At 36.0% G+C, this 18,099-nt stretch overlaps 1 protein-coding gene across 1 annotated transcript in view; it reads left to right on the top strand.

Annotated features, from left to right (window-relative positions):
- Positions 1-18,099, top strand: part of LOC149443674 (uncharacterized) — a 627,829-nt gene that overhangs the window by 483,697 nt on the left and 126,033 nt on the right. Inside the window, 4 exon segments of the mRNA XM_089655378.1 lie at positions 6,462-6,642; positions 9,756-9,847; positions 14,775-14,874; positions 15,999-16,183. Coding sequence (XP_089511504.1) covers positions 6,462-6,642; positions 9,756-9,847; positions 14,775-14,874; positions 15,999-16,183 — 558 coding nt within the window.

The raw sequence follows: 18,099 nt of genomic DNA, 5'->3' as shown, positions 1-18,099 counted from the left end.
ACAAAGAAAACCCCTTCCCATTTCATGCTGTCAGCAATGGCACAACATGGAAGAGAAATGTCACAATGCCTGAGAAAGAAAATAATTTCTTTACGCAAGAAAGTTGAAGGCCACAAGAAGATCAGCAAAGCTTTACTTATCAGTCAGAATACTGTAGCAAAAGTTATACAAAAATTGAACTAAGATGGAACTGCAACTATCTCACAGAGACATCCAGGCCCTCCACGGAAGTTACCACCTTGACAAGAGCGTGTTCTGATGAGAAGGGTTGAATAAATTTGCCATGCAAGTTCACTGCAGTTAGCTAAAGAAGTAGAAATCCAAACTGGGGTAATTGTTTCCCATGACACAATATGGCATACACTGCAGAGGAATGGCATGCATGGGTGTTGTTCATGAAGTAAGCATCTCCTAAAACCCATGCACACAAAAGCCTGTCCAGGGCTCATGCTGGAAAAGAAGACTACTGGGACTCTGTACTCTGGAGTGATGAGACCAAGAGAAATGTTTTTTGAACTGATGGCTTCAAAACTGTATGGCATCGCAAAGGTGAGGAGTACAAAGAAAAATGCATGGTGCCTACAGTGAACCATGGTGGTGGCAGTGTCCTTCTGTGGGGCTATATGAGTGCTGCTGGTGTCGGGGAGCTGCATTTCATTGATGGTATCATGAATTCACAGATGTACTGCTCTACATTGAAAGAGAAGATACTACCATCACTTCGTGCCCTTGGGCATGACAATGATCCAAAACACACATCTAAGGCCACTATTGCATTTCTGCAGAAGAACAGGGTGAAAGTGAATCAGTGTGGAATTCTGAAGAGACAAGTTGAGCATCAGGCTCCACCAGCATCCAGGCTCTTAAAGAGGTCATTCTTAAGGAATGGAAAAAGATAGATGTGTCGCCTACTTGTACATTCCATGCCTAGAAGACTTGGTGCTGTCCTTACAAATCATGGAGGTAATACAAAATACTAGATGTATTAGTGTTTGTTGTGGGATGTAATTATTTTTTTATCAACTAATTTGAGTAAAACTGAAGATTCTTTAATTTAAGTTATATTATTAACCTTTAAAATGTTCTATAAAACTCAGTTTTGTCAAAATATTGGAAATTGTCCTCGTGTTCATTGAGGTATTGATTAAAATCTTACTATTCAAAAGGGGTGTGCTTATTTATGCTGAGCACTGTATACATATATATATATATATATATATATATATATAATAAGGCTGTGGCTTCATATCATATTTCTTGGATGTTGTTATTCCAGAGGACATGTGAAACGTTCTCAGGTTTTTATCACACACATGGGTGTTTAATTATGTTATCTTATTTGGGTTGCCACTCTAAGACCAAAAAAATCAGTATTTATTTTTTAGAAAATTACTTAGAACACCCAAACATATTTTTCTAAGAAGATGCTATAAAGAATAAAATTGTAGGTTTTGCAATTTTTTATGTCACATGGTGTTTGTGCAGCAGTTTTTCATACGCAATTTTCTTTTAAAAAATACACATTAATGAATTGTAATACACACAAACACAATATAATACAATTTTTTTGTAAAATATAAAAGATGATGTTACGCCATGTAAACAGATACTCAACATATCACGCTTTAAAATTGTGCATGCTCGTGGAATGGCACCAAACTATGGTACAAATCTCCATCAGAAACACTTTAAAAACCTTTACTGGTTACCAGTTTGGAGTTAAACAAGAAGTCTAGTGCTAGAATTATTGCTCTTGCTCCGATGTTTGTGGCAATACCTCACATGTACTGCAAGAGTGTTGGAGGATCTATAGAGTGTAGGAACCTCAGTGAAAGAACCCCTTTAGGCTCATTCAAGTATGTTGAAGGTGAGAGCTTTGTGAGCACTGAGGTGGCACAGTCTAAACTGAAGGAGCACTAAGAGTGATGGTGATGATCTGTAGGAGCGTGCAAGAATTTTTTATGGAATCTTGAGTGACACAAACGTTTTATGTTTATTTTTTTAAACAAACCACATGGACATGTTAATATGGACACTGTGATGTTTTACAGCATTTGCACTTTGTTGTGTGCACTTTATTATCATAATCTACAATTAGATTTTGGTCTTGTTGGATTTTGGTCTTGTCGTGTTTCATTGCACAGTAAATTTGTGGGCACTTTTAGCAGCGCAGCATTGATTATATTGTTTTAATTCATGGTGAGATTGTGGGAACACAATTTTGATGCTAGCAGCTGCATACATCATATTTCATTACACTATTTTATCTTTGCATACTGTAGGTAGTGCAAGAGTAATTTTCCACTAGTTTCACAATACCCAGGCATTATTCTGGTATACCACCTGTAACTGCCAATGTACATGTATGCTCTTCAAGTAAACCCAACATTTCATATCACTGATATGTGCCTGCTGTACCATGTACTTGTATGTAAAAATATCCTGTTCTCTTTGTATTGCTTCTTTTTGTGAAACCCCTGGTGTTCCCTGGTGTTCCTGACGGTCCTTCTGCTTTCTTATCAAAAATTGTTCACACTAAGCAGGAGAACACAATGTGGTCAGTTCTGTAGCTATGCTGGGAACTGAGCCTGCTCTCCTCCAATGATGAGACTTGTCCTGACACGCTTCCCTTTGCACAGCCATTCATTGGGAAGCTCAGGGAACTGTTGTTTTTCCTACCCCAGCTCTTTCGCAGCTGAGAACAGAGGGAATGTGATTACTTATAAAAAAGGAAACAAAAGGTATTTATAATGTTTTTATATTTATACACAAATGTTTTGTCTTTTATTTCTATTTTAAACTTAATATGTTGTTTTACAAGGTGAGGGTTTACAATCACTTTAAATCAAATTCTTAGTTTGAGTTATGATTGCTGTATTTTTCCACATCTTAACAAGCTTAATGTTCCACATGTTTGTTATTTATTTACATATAGCAAAATCAGAAGCAAATCACAGATATTGTTTAGCGCATACAGTATGAAAGGAGCAAATATGCCTGCCCCCATGTACATTAACAATTATTAACAGAAAAAAGAGTCAAGAGACTTTAAGATGTATTTACCATCATAACTTTAAATACATGTATCATGCTTACCTTACCAACTCTGTTAAATGTTATCAATTAAATATTCACACCATGGCGGAGATTTAGTCACTACTAGGATCATCAGCATCTAACACTTCTGTGTGGGACAGATGCCTGTGTCTCCCAGCTGCTTGCTGACTTTACACCCACCAACTACTATATTGCTAGTGTAACTTTACCAGGATAATTGGACACACTAAAGTTTTAGTGCCCGAGGGTGTGTGGATGAGCTACAGCAGGCAGCAAGGAGATGCAGGCATTAACACAACCATAAGTGTCAGATGCTGAAGAACCCAGCTGGCACCTGTAATGTTGAATGAGAATGAATCTTCCATTTATTGGAGGTTGTACTTTTAAGCATAATATATGTATTTAATGAGATACTGTTGTCAAAGTATATGACAGTGTCTCTTTAAAACCTTAGGATATGCTGCTAAAAAATTTTTTTTATCCGGATAATCACTTTTACACATTTGTCTAAAAAAATATTTAAAAGGCTTTACATTCTCTTTACCCTAACACAGATACATTTCTTTCCTCCAGCTTTAATAACTCTAGCCCTCTGCACCATAAATAAGATAATTTATTGAGTTATGTATGAACTGCTATTCTTCCATCCAGTAGGTAAGAATAGCAGTTCATACAGTTCCACCTAATGTTTGAAGTGGTGCTACATGTTTGTGAATCCACTAGACAACTGGCAGGATGCCAAGGCTTATTGGAAATAGGACTCTGATAGATACGAGTGCTCACATGAAAATTAAGTGTCCCTAAGATCCTTCATTTGTATGTTTGTACCTTTTTTAGCCCCGTGTAGTGAAAGTCTGGGGTGCACAATCATATTAGTGGCTAATTATAACTATTGTTACATTAAATATATTAGATCAGCTGTTGATTGGCGTTTAGACATAAGTCCAAAAGCCCTGTGTGAACATCTTTTATCTTCTGAGAGCGATGCTTAAATTCAAGCATAGATGCTAATCAGGTATGCTTTGAGGATCTCCATTACATGTTTATTCAGTGTATAAGCTTTAGGTGATTAAAATGGTAAGTGGCTTGCCATTTTGGGAAATATCAAAGTCTTAAATTATTTCTAAACATCTTAACATCAGGCTCTTTGCATACACCAAAGATTTTAATTTTTTGAATAATGATGACAGATCGTACTATGTTTATTAGATTATTGTTTCTTCATTATTCATTATAATGCTCACAGTTGATGAATTTTCTTTGTGGGAGTTGTAGCAAGCAATAGATCACATAAATGTGTGCTTCAGATAGCAACTTGCTGAGAAACAGTGTGAAGGAAAAGTTCCTGTTAATTTCCAATGTCTTTTAGCATTTATTTTTTGCTTTGTTTCCTGTGCTGGTTTCTTTTACTTCGCACAATGTGATCTTGATTGAGATAACCATATCATGCAGAATAAATAGTGCTAATCTTGCTGCTTTCATCCCTTGCTGAAAACATCTCCTACACAAAAACACTTATTTTTTTGGCGTGTATTTGCTGTGGAGACTCCTGACATTTCTGAAAATGATTATCCTAAACAAAGTATGCAACAACTGTTTGCAAAGGATTACCATATAATACTAAGGTGATATAATGTAAAAATGCTAATTACTTATCTTAACTGAAATGGCCACTATGACTATAACTAGAGTTCTAGCAAAAATAATAAAAAAAAAAAAATAGCCAATTAAAAGTAAAAGCAAGGTTTTGGTGCAATACTTCCCTTCAATTGGGAGCATTCCCCCAGTAATTTTTTCTGCCATTAGATGTCACCAGTCTGCCAGGTTAAGTGGTAGCCGATAGCCAGTGTTACTCACCCCCTAGAGATAGGTTTTAACCGCACTGTAGTAAAGAATAAAAGAGAGAGTGCACCAACCTTGCGCATTATCTCAGTAAACAGTAGATGAATTTATTAATAAAATATACTCACAAGAGTAGCAGTAAAATAGGCATATAATAACCATAGCCTACACAGGGTTACAGGTCATGTTCAAGTTCAATCCAAAGGGAAGATAAACTCTTGGACAAGCTAACGTGTTTTGAAGGGTGGTCCCTTCTTCATCAGAACTAGTCATAAAGAGATAAGTCACCCCTCAATAAATTGTTAATTGTTATTATACCCCACAGGGCCTGCCCTCATATTTGAGACAGCCTCATTTTTAGGAGAAATGGGAAAAGGGATATGGGGGGTTATTTTGGCTGCAGTTTATTCTTTACTACAGTCCATATCAAGCTTCCCCAGCTTCGTGATAGAGCTGCACAACCTTTGATCAGTATTGGATGAACATACTTTCTCATTAATAATCTTCCTCTGATCGGAGCCCCTGAGCACAGGATATGGTGGATGTATGAGGTTTTCACTGCAGCCTGGGCTCACTGTACTGCTGCACTAAACAGCAGTCATATTTTCAGTGCAGGAGTAAGGGCTACCCACTGCCACTTCTGCGCAAGAAGAGAAGAGACCTAAGACATCATCGAACTGTTCAGAAGATTGCTAATCTATTTGATAATGTTTTTGAATTGACCTTTACATACAGAATACATCAATAAAACAAAATTAATTAATTAAACTTGATTAATTCAAGCAATTAAACCTTTAACTGAAAAAAAAACAATTGTCGTATTAGCAAAAACACCAGATAATTCATAGTATTGACAATGATAATTTTGTGAACTAACCTTTTCATCATCCAACCATAGGATAGCTTGTATCATAGCTATGTGGACCTTTAATGCACACACTTGTGACGCTTCTGCCTCAGGATTGTTTAAAGCAACTATTTCACTAAATGAAACCTTACAATAAAGTCCCCCTGCATGAGCAGCTTAGTATTTCCTCACGTGTGTGAGGGATGACATCTCAGCCCAGCCAATAAAAATAGTTGCAGATTGGTACCTGGAAGAAGACAAGATGAAGATTTTAGTGGCCAGCAGTGAGCTCCTGGACCTTGCAGATGCGTATAGTTAAGCTTTAATTTCCTGCTGCTCCCAAAGCACTTATTGGTTTAATATGCCAGCCCCTATATCACTACTGTGTTATGTAGTGATGTAGAGGTCAATAGGAGGAACTACAGCCTACAGCAAAGGACCAGAACATCAACACTCTTAGAAATGGCACATTCTACAGAATTTTCAGGCACCACTATTTCCTCAGCACCACGGGCAGCGAGAGAGGTAAGTTTTTGCAGAGGTGTTGCAGGGAAGACTTAATTAAGGTTTCATTATATTGAATTACCATGGAACAGACAACCTGTTGTTTTTTAATTACTGTATGAATAAAGTACTACATAATTTATGTACAATTTGTGTATTACACGCATCACTATTTTTACCTCTGTAGATAAACATCATTTGATGTTTTTAGGAGCAGCACATACCATTGCTTGTAGTGGCTGTTAAGAATGACAATGAGGGAGAGTTGGAAACTGCACTAAATGATACAATGAATCAGAATGGCTGGCTCATTATACAAAATCTTCACCTAGCCTCAAAGGCCATGCTAAAGAATATATTCAAGATCTTGAAATATGCTGCAAAAATGCGAGGTAAAATCACACTTAAAGCTCTCTTGCTGTTTTTTTTTCTAACAAAAAGATACACCAATCTTGTTTAGCAATTTCTGTCATTGAATTTTTATTGCAAGAAAAGTTAAAGCTGAAATCCAGGCAGATGTAAAGGACACAAAAGTGGCACTATGAATGCATTTATAAATAATAATAAAAACCCAGAACAACAACAAAAAACAAATTTGATATGAGTCTCTTTTAAACCCTTGTATCATAGCACTCAAACTCATAAAGGGAGAGAAAGAAGTCAATCAGGTATGTTGCCAGCAAATACGTTGACAAAGAGCATGATCAGAAAATGAGGGAGCAGAGTGTGCAGGGAGATTACTTCACCAGATCATTCTACTCATTTATAAAAACAAATACAAGAGAGCATCTCCATCTAGGTGTAGAGATTTATTAAACAGAATAAAATACAATAAAAGTGCACTAACTAATTAAAAGTGGATCAAGGCGTGTCATAAACCCATATAGACCTCCATAGGATCACTGTAAGACTGCAGAGCTCGGCAGGCAAGTGACTGGCTGAAGAAAAGTTCAGCCAGGATGCTGTTGGTGCAAATACAGCATCCCAGTCGAACTCTGCTTCAGTCAGCCACTTTCCTGCCAAGCTCTACAGTCTCACAGTGATCCCATGGAGGTCTGTATGGGTTTATGACAAGTCTTGATCCACTTTTAATTAGTTAATGCATTTTTATTGTCTTTTATTCTATTTAATAGATCTCTACACCTAGATGGAGATGCCCTTTTGTGTTTGTTTTAATATATGTACAGTAGGAGCTCAAGGCCAAATCTGAGAGGAGGTGCATCCACTACACCTAGTGTTCCCTACCACTCTCCTGGCCCTCATATGTGCCCCGTTAAATGCCAGTTGGGGTTTAGTCAGCGCAATAGCTTATTCAATTCCTTCTGCTCATTCGCTGTCTGATTAGGGACGGGGTGGACAGAGGACAGTACTGTATTTTTAAATGTAAGGGAGTAATTGGTGACATCCATCTTTCTGTGCTGTTTACAAGCGCTGTATAAAACTGGGAACCAAATGGGCTAAATGCAAATCCTTTAGCAGGTAAAATAGTATCCTTATAGTGTTTCATTTGTGTACTGTATTTAGCTCTTTGCCTGCATTTCAGCTTTGTATTGTACAGGGATTCTGTGCTGTAAAGATGGTAGCAGGTATACTGCAATATTGTAAAGAACTCTCAGCGCCCTAATGGCTTATCTCCAGTGAATGTTAGAACAAAAATACAGAGAGTCCATAAGTCCCCTTTTCTTTCCTACCACATACTGCAGTATAGCTTATCCCGGCTAGCCATTCACTGACACAAAGCCGTGAAGTAAATTTATTGTAGATAATTGTAATCCGCTATGTACCTACAGCAAAGAATGTAGTAGAATCTCTAAAACCAAACAAAAAAATCAGTTTTATATCTAGTATACAATTGAATTTAACAATTAGATAAAAAGGATCAATTTTGTGCACTACATATTTCAGGTTTTCATCTCTGAAAAAGAAGAAACTATAATGGTCTTGGGTCAGTTTCGTTTAATTAAGTTCAAAAGTTGTTTAAAGCTATGATATATATCTATATATATATAGATATATATATATATCAATATATATATATTACAAAATATTGGCGAGAAAAAAGTGTCTGCTCATTGCTTGTAAAAGTGGTTATAAACCCTTACATGTGCCCAGTTAAGTGACTGGCCGCAGGTGATACACAGAGATGAAAAGAATCCTCTGCCATAAGTTGAATCTGTTTATCTACAGCTGTCTTTCCCTTAAATCCATTCAAAGGGCAGATTTTACAAAGGATCTCTCAGCTCTGAAAATCAGGGGGCGGAGAGCTGAAGTTGCGACAGTGAGGAGAGCTCTGAGAGCTGATTGGAGGGAGGGGTCACACACCTCCTCACACAGCACACAGGAACAGAGCGGAGGCTGTTATTCACAGGCTGCGCCCTCCCCTGTCACCTTTTTCCTCTTGGTGTCAGGAAAACATGTCAGAAGTGCCACATACAAATAGGGGAACAAGAGAGCTGACAGAAATGACACTGTCAGTGACAGTGCTCTGGATGGAGACAAGCACACACTATAGAGGGATATGCTTTGTTAATATATAATATCTGTGACAGTACTCTATAGAGGGGTATGCTTTGTTAATATTTATTGTCTGTGGCAGTGCTCTGGACTGATAAAAGCACACACTATAGAGGGATATGCTTTGTTCATATTCGATATCTGAGGTTTACAACCAATTTAAATGTAGACAAAAATCGATGCATTGCAGCTAGGATGGCCTCTTAGAACAACTAAATACTTAAAATAGCAAACAAGTTTACTTTTAAAAATATTTTTCTTCTATTTTACACCTCATTGACTGGATGCCCATTGCTTATTGAGCATATCTAGTTCTAATGAACTAATTTATTGTCATGCTCTCCTAGTTTTTGTCAGAGTTTTAAAAAATATTTTTGTACTTTATTTTGTGTTTCCATTTATTTTCTTTGTAGAAACTTTACCTTCTTAATTTGTTAATAAGGTAACCATATTTTGTACCAAATACACAATTTTGATAACGTGATAAATAAGGCAAAAATTTAAATTAGGACTTTATAGCTACATAAACGCTTCTTCTTTTAAAATAGTCAGTGGACAATTTTCTACTCACACGTCTATATTGCCTTTAAAATAAATATAAAAAGATAGATAGACACAAAATGTAATAACACAATACCACTAAAACAAATCCTTGTTTGTCCCAAAAAGAGAGTTTCTGCATTATAAGAAAGACAGTTCTGTGTGTGGATTATTCTGTATTATAAGAAAGAACAAAATTACTATCAAAATGAATATCATGTTGTAGCCTCATAGTTGAAATGTGAAAATGTTAAATGTTTGTATAATATAGATTGTATATCAGTTGTGAAAACAATTATATAAAAGTTTAGTTTGTTAACTTTTTAAAATTAGATGATCAGCAATCATATGAGTTACCGTTAGTTTAGTACATCTGCCTGTTATACAAGTATTAACATGTTATAAGCAGAGCGCAAAGAAGCTTGCAAATGTTTCTAACTGCCGTCTACAGCATCACAGAAAGAAGAAAGACAGTTCTGTGTGTGGCTTACTTCTGAACATGGCACATCTATTCCTAAAGACTTCCTAGCACATCTTAAAAAGGTGAGTAACAGAATATGTTCTATGCAATTTGCCGTAGAAACCAAAAACTTTCTTTTCATTCTTCTAGAAAATATGTAGCACCAGTAACCTAAAATATACATTTAATATTTCCATCATAAAAGCAAATGAAAATAAAGTGCATGTTTTAGAAGATAAGGGTACTTTTAGGCATGTATGTTATATTACAAGAATGTTGCAAGAGGAGGAACTTTTAACCTTAAGTGTGCCTATTTTTTAACATACCAAATCCTACTCAAAAATCTAGTTTGCAGTGTTACAGTTTCCCTAGGCTATAATCTGGCAAAAATGGAAGGCAGTGAATCCTGTAGGCTGAAATGAGGATAAAGGCAGCAGAAAAAGCTTTATAAATAGCTGAAAAATCAAAATAGTAAAAGCCCCAAAAGCTGGTAAAATTTACATTTTTCAACTTATATGTAGTTTGTTAATTTACAAATATATGCCTTTTTTGCTCAATAGGTATGCAGGCTCTTCTTTCTGCTTAGTACAGCAATTGAGCTTTACTACTCCTTTTTTGTTGGTACAAGTCTAATCATATAAAACCAGTGTATGGCTAATCAAACATATGTCAGCAGTCCTTATTCTACTTAATCCATTAGCCCTCACTAGAAATGTACTTATGTTTCAATTCAGCCTTCATGTAGTGTGTCATTGAGAAGGCACACTATTTAAAATGCTTTAAATCCCTATAATGTAATAGATTTTTTTTAAATCACTTCTTTAGCAAAGGTGTTAACTGCACCATTTGGCCTACATGTATGGTAAGTGAAAGGAGAATAAGGTTCTTTATATAAAATGTTTAGAAACAGAAAGCACACTATCATTTTCTTTTAATGCTTAGGGCAGATTGTGTTATTAATCTAGTATTAAGTGAAACATTTTGACAAGTTAGCGAACAGGTTATTTTATGGAATAAAACGGGTAAGTCTGAGCCCAAAAGGTAAATACATTTGTAAAAAACACACTATGGTTCCTAAATTAGAATGTTCATTGGGTATATTTTTTTTTATATATACAGGTGTGTGTTCAAGTTTAGTTACATTTTTATGAGGCCTCATACACACCATACATGCTGATGGAAAAAACGTGCAGATTTGACTTGCATAGGCTTGTTCACTCCATGTGCAGAGACATGCTATTTATTATATATGTCTGCAAGGACTGAAAGAAAACAACTGTTTTCTATGTGTCCTGTTTACACCATAACACTGGAATCACATGCAGATTTTTTCTGCACAGAGATACGTAACATAAATTCTGTGCAAGGGCACAAAAAAAAATTGTTCTCAAAACAAAATGTTGGTGTTACGCTAGCTTTTTTCCAACCAGAGATCTGCATACATATTGCAGATTCCTGCGCAAGAAAATCTGCACTTGACACCAGTGTTGTTATGTGAACAGGGCACATAGGGACAATTGTTTTCATTGTGCCCTTGCAGAAACAGGTGCAGAAAAATATAATGTCTGCATGATCGAGGCCTATGTTTTATTCAGCTCCAATGTCTTTTTAAAAAATGAGGCCTTGCCTTGTCCACAGTATTTGTTATTAATTTAGCACTAAACTGTACAATTATCCACACATTTTATCTAGGGAATCTCTGTAAATGAAACGATATTGCTGAAGGATTCAGGCAATCTCCTTAATTGCGGTTAAAGCCTACTCAACCTATTATTCTTAATGCTTCATTCAACATGTAATTGGGGTCTAATGCACACTCTATAATCTTTTAATAACAACAACATTGAGCTTCACATATATAAATGCTATGCTCATGAGTTTATACAGGTTATTTATCATGTATGCTTTGAGTTAATCTGTGAAATAACTTGCAGTTAATTAAACATGAATCACTACTAGTGGGTGAAGTTTAATTGCTGTTTATTACATTTTAATGATGTCTTTCATTAGGAGTTTTCAAATATCAATTAGGGTTAGTGATGCAATAAGCCCTGAAAATGAATACATAGAAGAATAACAATATTCTACACTTTTAACACCCTATGGAGGGTATTTGATGCTGTAAATGAAAGAGACTGTCATGAAATAAAAATCTGCAGCATATATAAAGTGCAGGTGACTATAGATGCCAACACATACTTGCAGCAGCCTCTTAGACCTTGTTGTCACAGCCGGATACTGGACCAGCACTTCTGGATGGTGTCAGAGCTTGTCACTAGCACCCTGCCTTTTATGCATTCCTATTGGTTCATAACTACTAGGGATGTCTCACTGACCAATAGAAATGTGCAAGAAGTAGGAAGAGGCAGACAAGATTATTACTATTAGGAACTGTGGAAGCTTACCCAACTGAAAGGGAATCCTACTCTAAGGGATCTGAAGGCTGCTGGCCAGTATATGTAGGCATCTCTAGGATCCAGCACTTTATGCCTGCAACATTTGTTTCATGGCAGTCTCTTGATTCTTTTATGTCCTAGCTGGGAGATCATCTGTGTCCAGGAGTTAATATAATATCAAAAGGTGGCAGATAACCTTACATTAGATTAATGAGGCAGTGCATAAGTAGTGATATAGTGCAAGTGCAGTAACCCAAAGCAACTAGTCAGATTTCAACTGTTAGAGAAGTAAGACCAAGAAAAGTTTGACAACCAGTTGTTACACATTGCACTTTACTGTGCCATGCTATATAAGCCTGGAACAGTTGCAGCCAATTTAAAAAAAACAACATTATGTTTTCATATTCTCTTCATATACAGTTACGTAGTTACATAGTTAATCTGGCTGAAAAAAAGACAAAAGTCCATCCAGTTCAACCATAGAAAAAAAAAGTTATACCTATAAATGTTAGTATCCAGTTATATTCTGTGTATCTAAGAAACAATCCAGGCCTTTTTTGAAGCAATCCACTGAGCTGGCCAGAACCAACTCTTGAGGGAGTCTATTCCACATTTTCACAGCTCTCACTGTGAAGAAACCTTTCCATGTTTGGAGATTAAATTTCTTTTCCTCCAGATGTAAAGAGTACCCCCTTGTCCTCTGTGATGACCTCAGGGTGAATAGCTCTACACCAAGTTCACTATTTGAACCACTGATGTATTTATACATGTTGATCATATCCCCTTTAATCTCCTCTTCTTAAAAGAGAATAAATTCTGTTCCTCTAATCTTTCCTCATAGCTGAGCTCCTCCATGCCTCGTATCAGTTTAGTTACCCTTCTCTGTAGTTTCTCAAGTTTCCCAATGTTCTTTTTGTGAATTGGTGCCCAAAACTGAACTGCATATTCCAGATGAGGTCTTACTAATGATTTGTACCGGGGTAATATGATATCTCTCTCTCTGGAGTCTATACCTCTTTTAATACAAGAGAGGATTTTGCTCGCTTTAGAAACCGCAGCTTGGCATTGCATGCCATTATTAAGCTTGGGATCTACCAGAACTCCCAGATCCTTCTCCACCATTGATTCCCTCAGTTGTACCCCCCTAGTATGTATGATGCATGCATATTCTTAGCCCTCAAGTGCAGAACCTTACATTTATCAACATTAAACCTCATTTGCCACATAGTTGCCCAATTAAACAGTGCATTGAGGTTGGCTTGTAAGTTGAAGACATCCGTAAGGATGTTATTCCACTGCACAGCTTGGTGTCATCTGCAAAGACTGAAATGGGATTTATAATCCCAGACCCTATATCGTTTATACATATATTAAAAAGTAAGGATCCCAACACTGAACTCGGGGTACACCACTGATGACCCCATACCATTCAGAGTATGAATCATTAACCACTACTCTTTGAATACGATCTTTTAGCCGGTTTTCTATCCATTTATATACAGATTTTTCCAAGCCCGTAGACTTTACCTTACACATTAGCCGTGTGTGGGGAACTGTGTCAAATGCTTTTGCAAAATCCAACTATACCACGTCCACCGCCACCCCTCTGTCCAAGGGCTTGCTCAACCCCTCATAAAAAGAAATCAGATTTGTTTGACAACTTCTGTCTTTTATGAATCCATACTGTCTGTTGCTTAAAATATTTTTTTCCAGCAAGAACTCATCTATGTGGTCTTTTATTAAACTCTCCTTGAATGGTTAAGGACAACCTTAACCATGCAAGGTTCTATGCTCATGGGTAATTTTACTTTCAGATCACTAATCAATCTTTAGTAAAACCTAATCTAGAATATGCAGTTCAGTTATGGTTACCACTTCACAAAAGGGGAACTGAAGAAAGTGCAAGGAAAGGCAACCAAACTGATAAGAGTTATGGAGGAGCTTGGCTACTAGGAAACATTATATGAACTGAATTTATTTATTATTGAGTCATGACAGAGTAGATTTTAAAAAGACCTATTATCCACAAAATAGTGTTTTTGAAAGGCTCTTTGGAAAACCTGGATTTTTTAGGAATAAAAAAAAGTGGGAGATGCAAATTAGGATATACAAATGTCTGTGTGCTTTGCAAAGAGCTCTTTCATTTGACTACACATACATCAATATTCTAGACCTAAAAAAGACTTAATAGTATCTTACAATGATTTGAACAACCTCAGAAAAAATCATGTTTATTTTATTATTTTATATAATGAATTGTGGGACTGAAGTGACATAGCATCCTTTATAATGTATTAAAGAGATTTGTGGGTAACTTAATGTTAAAGGTGTTTAAATTCTGATTGACTTATTGTCTGCCACATTGATCTTTAAGTGAATCATCTTGCAAGCATGAGTATTTAGATAAACAAAATGCTTCATATTCACCAGTCTAATAAAAGATTCATGTTAGGGATTTAGAATATATACACATTTGTGTGCTCAATTAACAATTCAAATATATTTATACTGTATGCAATAAATAACTACAATAAGTAACTATGATTAAAAATCATAACAATTGTACTACTAAGTTGTTGGTGAACTTACTTGGTTACATTTTACCTAATTGTAGGTATCCTGGCATTATCTCCTAATGATGAATAAAGACAAAAATAAATCATCATTGGCTGATGTTATATATATTGATCATCTGCCGCAACTGTTACTTTCAGGTAAATATTTATACCTTAATTTAAGTAATCTATCTTCTTTATGTATAAACATAATTGTGCTCTACTACAATATGCTAATGTATAGCTGAAGCTAGAGACCAGTTATTTAAAATTAAATATATACTGGTTCTCTATTTGTTTAACCTATTGTGGTTTTACATATTTTAACAATTCTGTTTTAGCCACCAGGAGAAGCACTAGGCTCCTTTTCAGATGTTTTTTTAGCTAATGTTACCTTTCTGCAGAAAAACACCCTATCAAGCTATACAAAATTTCAGTCCGAAGTAGAATTTCAAGTAAAAAAGCTGCTGCCGTTCTTTGTCTTTAAAAAAAAACCCCAAAATGTTCTGTGAAACCTGTGTCATGGGTATACCCTGTATTCAACGTTTATTTGTAAAATAAATATTTTTTCCTAACTAAATAGTAAATAAAAAAATAAAATGGATATATAAAAATCAAACCGTAAAAGGGTGTATAATCCATAAGAACTATGCAATGCAATTGCTTCACTAGGATCACATTAGATGATCTGTTTTTTTAGGTTTACCCTAAGATAGAATAGTCATAAAACTTAAAGGCAATTGGGGTAAAAAAAAGTCAACTTCGATGCTTATACAAATGTTAATTTTCCTTTTTTAGGTCATGTTGGAGTTTTTTTTTTCCATTTTAATATTCAGGACAATATGAACAACACATTTTTGTTATCAAAAGTGTATCAAATATAAAATTTATAAAAATGATCCAATTGCATAGACTAAACCAAAATGTGAATTTCCTAGTACATTTGATCAGAGGGATTGAAAACTACAGTGGCTACCTGTTTTGTTTTATACTAAAGCATCAAACAGGACAGACTTTGATTGATATGTTTACTTATATTTTTACTAGGTTGCACCATCTGTGTTACCAGAACATATTTATCCCATTTGTGTTCAACTCCAGCCCGATTTTTAATTCCCTCATGTATTTTCATTGCTTCTAGATAAAGGCCAACCTTACTAGCAATTGCAGTGTCTAAATTTAGAAAGACAAATAATGCTTTTAAGGCTTTAATATATTCAAATTGCTATGCTATGTTCCTCAAAATGACATTGCTTATATTGTTATGTAAATTGTTAAATTAGCCATCACATCAGCAATGGATCAGATAAATGAAGAGACTTGTTCAAGGGTGAAGAGGATGCCAGCCATCATTCAAAGGCTCTACTTTGGAATTTGTGTGTTGTACGGTGTTCTGCAAATACAGTGGATATTTCCCAAAACGGGGTTGAATCATCTAATGGATATGAGCCCTGCACAGTTACATCAGGTACACTAAATATAAATACATACCATGTATATTTAGGTTGTAGGACTACATGTACTCTTAGCAATACAGACACTCCATCTTTATTATGTCTTTAAGCTTAACAAACATTGAAATGTAAAACTTTTACAATCAGTGCCACACAATACTTATGTGCTATAAAGTGTGCTAAAAAACAATATTATATTCCATATGTTCTGCAAAACCCTAACAAACTTGTATGAGAACAAAGGACATGTGTGGGGGATTGGCAGGTAAACACATTTCACGTTAAAGACAGCGCTTATTCATCACCCCTAACAAACTTATATAGTGCATACCATTTGTGAAAATTCCGCATATAAAGTGCATATCACAACCTATGTTCACAAATATAGCGCATTTAGTCATATTAGTGCAAAAATTCACAGTATTCCAATCACAATGACAAATGACTCCTCAAGTCCTTATAAATTGTATAGAGTTCTCCTTCTTTAACCTCTTGATGCAGATCATACACAAATATGCAGCCTCTTGGCGGCTGAGCCTTGATGCCGAGCGGCCACATATTTGCGTACCATTTGAAAGCACATATGTGCTGAGAGCAAGCGCCCTGCGACCTCCCAGCACATATGTTGGTGTCTCACAGAAAGGACCCGATCTCCCCTTGCGAATGGGACCTTTTCTGATCATATGGCCGCCATGGCAGTGAATCACGGTGGTCACATGACCCTAAAACCCTGCCCCGAATTCCGGCATCTGAAACCCCTTAAAGGGCTGTGAGTCGCCAGCGTGAAGAGGTTAAAATGCTCCTATATCATCATAAATATTTGTGCAAATTCCTGCCATGTTCACCTGTGTTCATTCCTCCTTCACCAGTACACATATCACCTCCTGTATTTAACCTATATTTATTTAGGTCAAATGGCGCTTTAACCTTTTAACCCGGGTGGGTATGATCTGCTTTACTCTCCAGCCTCCAGTTTCCACCACAATTTAATCCAGACCCATCTTCCTACTCTTTATACAATACATCCTCCAAAAATCCATAAAAAATGCACATCATAGTGTATCTCATGTATCTACTAATATTTATTAAAACATTACACTCACATAAAAAGTGGCCAACTGGGACACTGTAATAAAACAGCCTATGTTCACTTTCAAGCCCGGCGTTCCCTGGCCACTCACAAGATGGCGACGAGGCAGGCCGATGATGTTAAGCCGCACTTGCGAGCCGCCATCTTGCGAGTGACAGCATTCAGATTAATAGGAGTAGGCTAGAAATCATTTAAATACAATTTGAAAAATGTATATATGATTTTTCATTTCGACCATATATATGATTAAAGTATTTATGATTGCTAAAAAGAGAAATATACCTCTTAAAGATGTAGAGTAATTCCACTAGTAAACTAGATAAATTAACAATTGTAATAACAGTTGACTTAATTGGTCTAAAAGAATGATTCAACCCCCTGCCCTTTTAAATTTCTGCTTTGTGTGAGATTAGGTGTCCCAAAATTTGCCATATAATAATTTAAGACAGATGTAAAACAACAATTATTTGAGTTATGGTTTCATTAGAAAAACACTGAATATAATATCAACCACTTTTGGGCCATCCACCCGCAATATACTGCAATGTGCAATGTATGTCCCCATGTCTGCTGTGTCCAACGGCCACAGCAGGATGAGAATCCCGATAATCAGGACCTAGTGATCACGTGATCACAATGACAACAAAGCTTTTATGAATGAATCTAATTCATAAAAGCTTTGCTTCTGTTCCTGCTGAGCTGTGATTGGTCAACAGCTCTCACATGGGGCCAATCATAGCACCCTGTACCATGCGACCAGTTGGAGCCAATCACAGATCACTATTATATTGAACTGTCATTAACTTAACACATTCATGACAGTTCAAAGCAAGCTATGAA

This window comes from Staurois parvus, unplaced genomic scaffold (genome assembly GCF_062004578.1).
Source record: "Staurois parvus isolate SC_StPar_1 unplaced genomic scaffold, SC_StPar_1.0 ptg000839l, whole genome shotgun sequence".
Classification (NCBI taxonomy): Eukaryota; Metazoa; Chordata; class Amphibia; order Anura; family Ranidae; genus Staurois; species Staurois parvus.
Note: the sequence above shows the minus strand (reverse complement) of the source record. Positions and strands in the feature narration are given on the sequence as shown.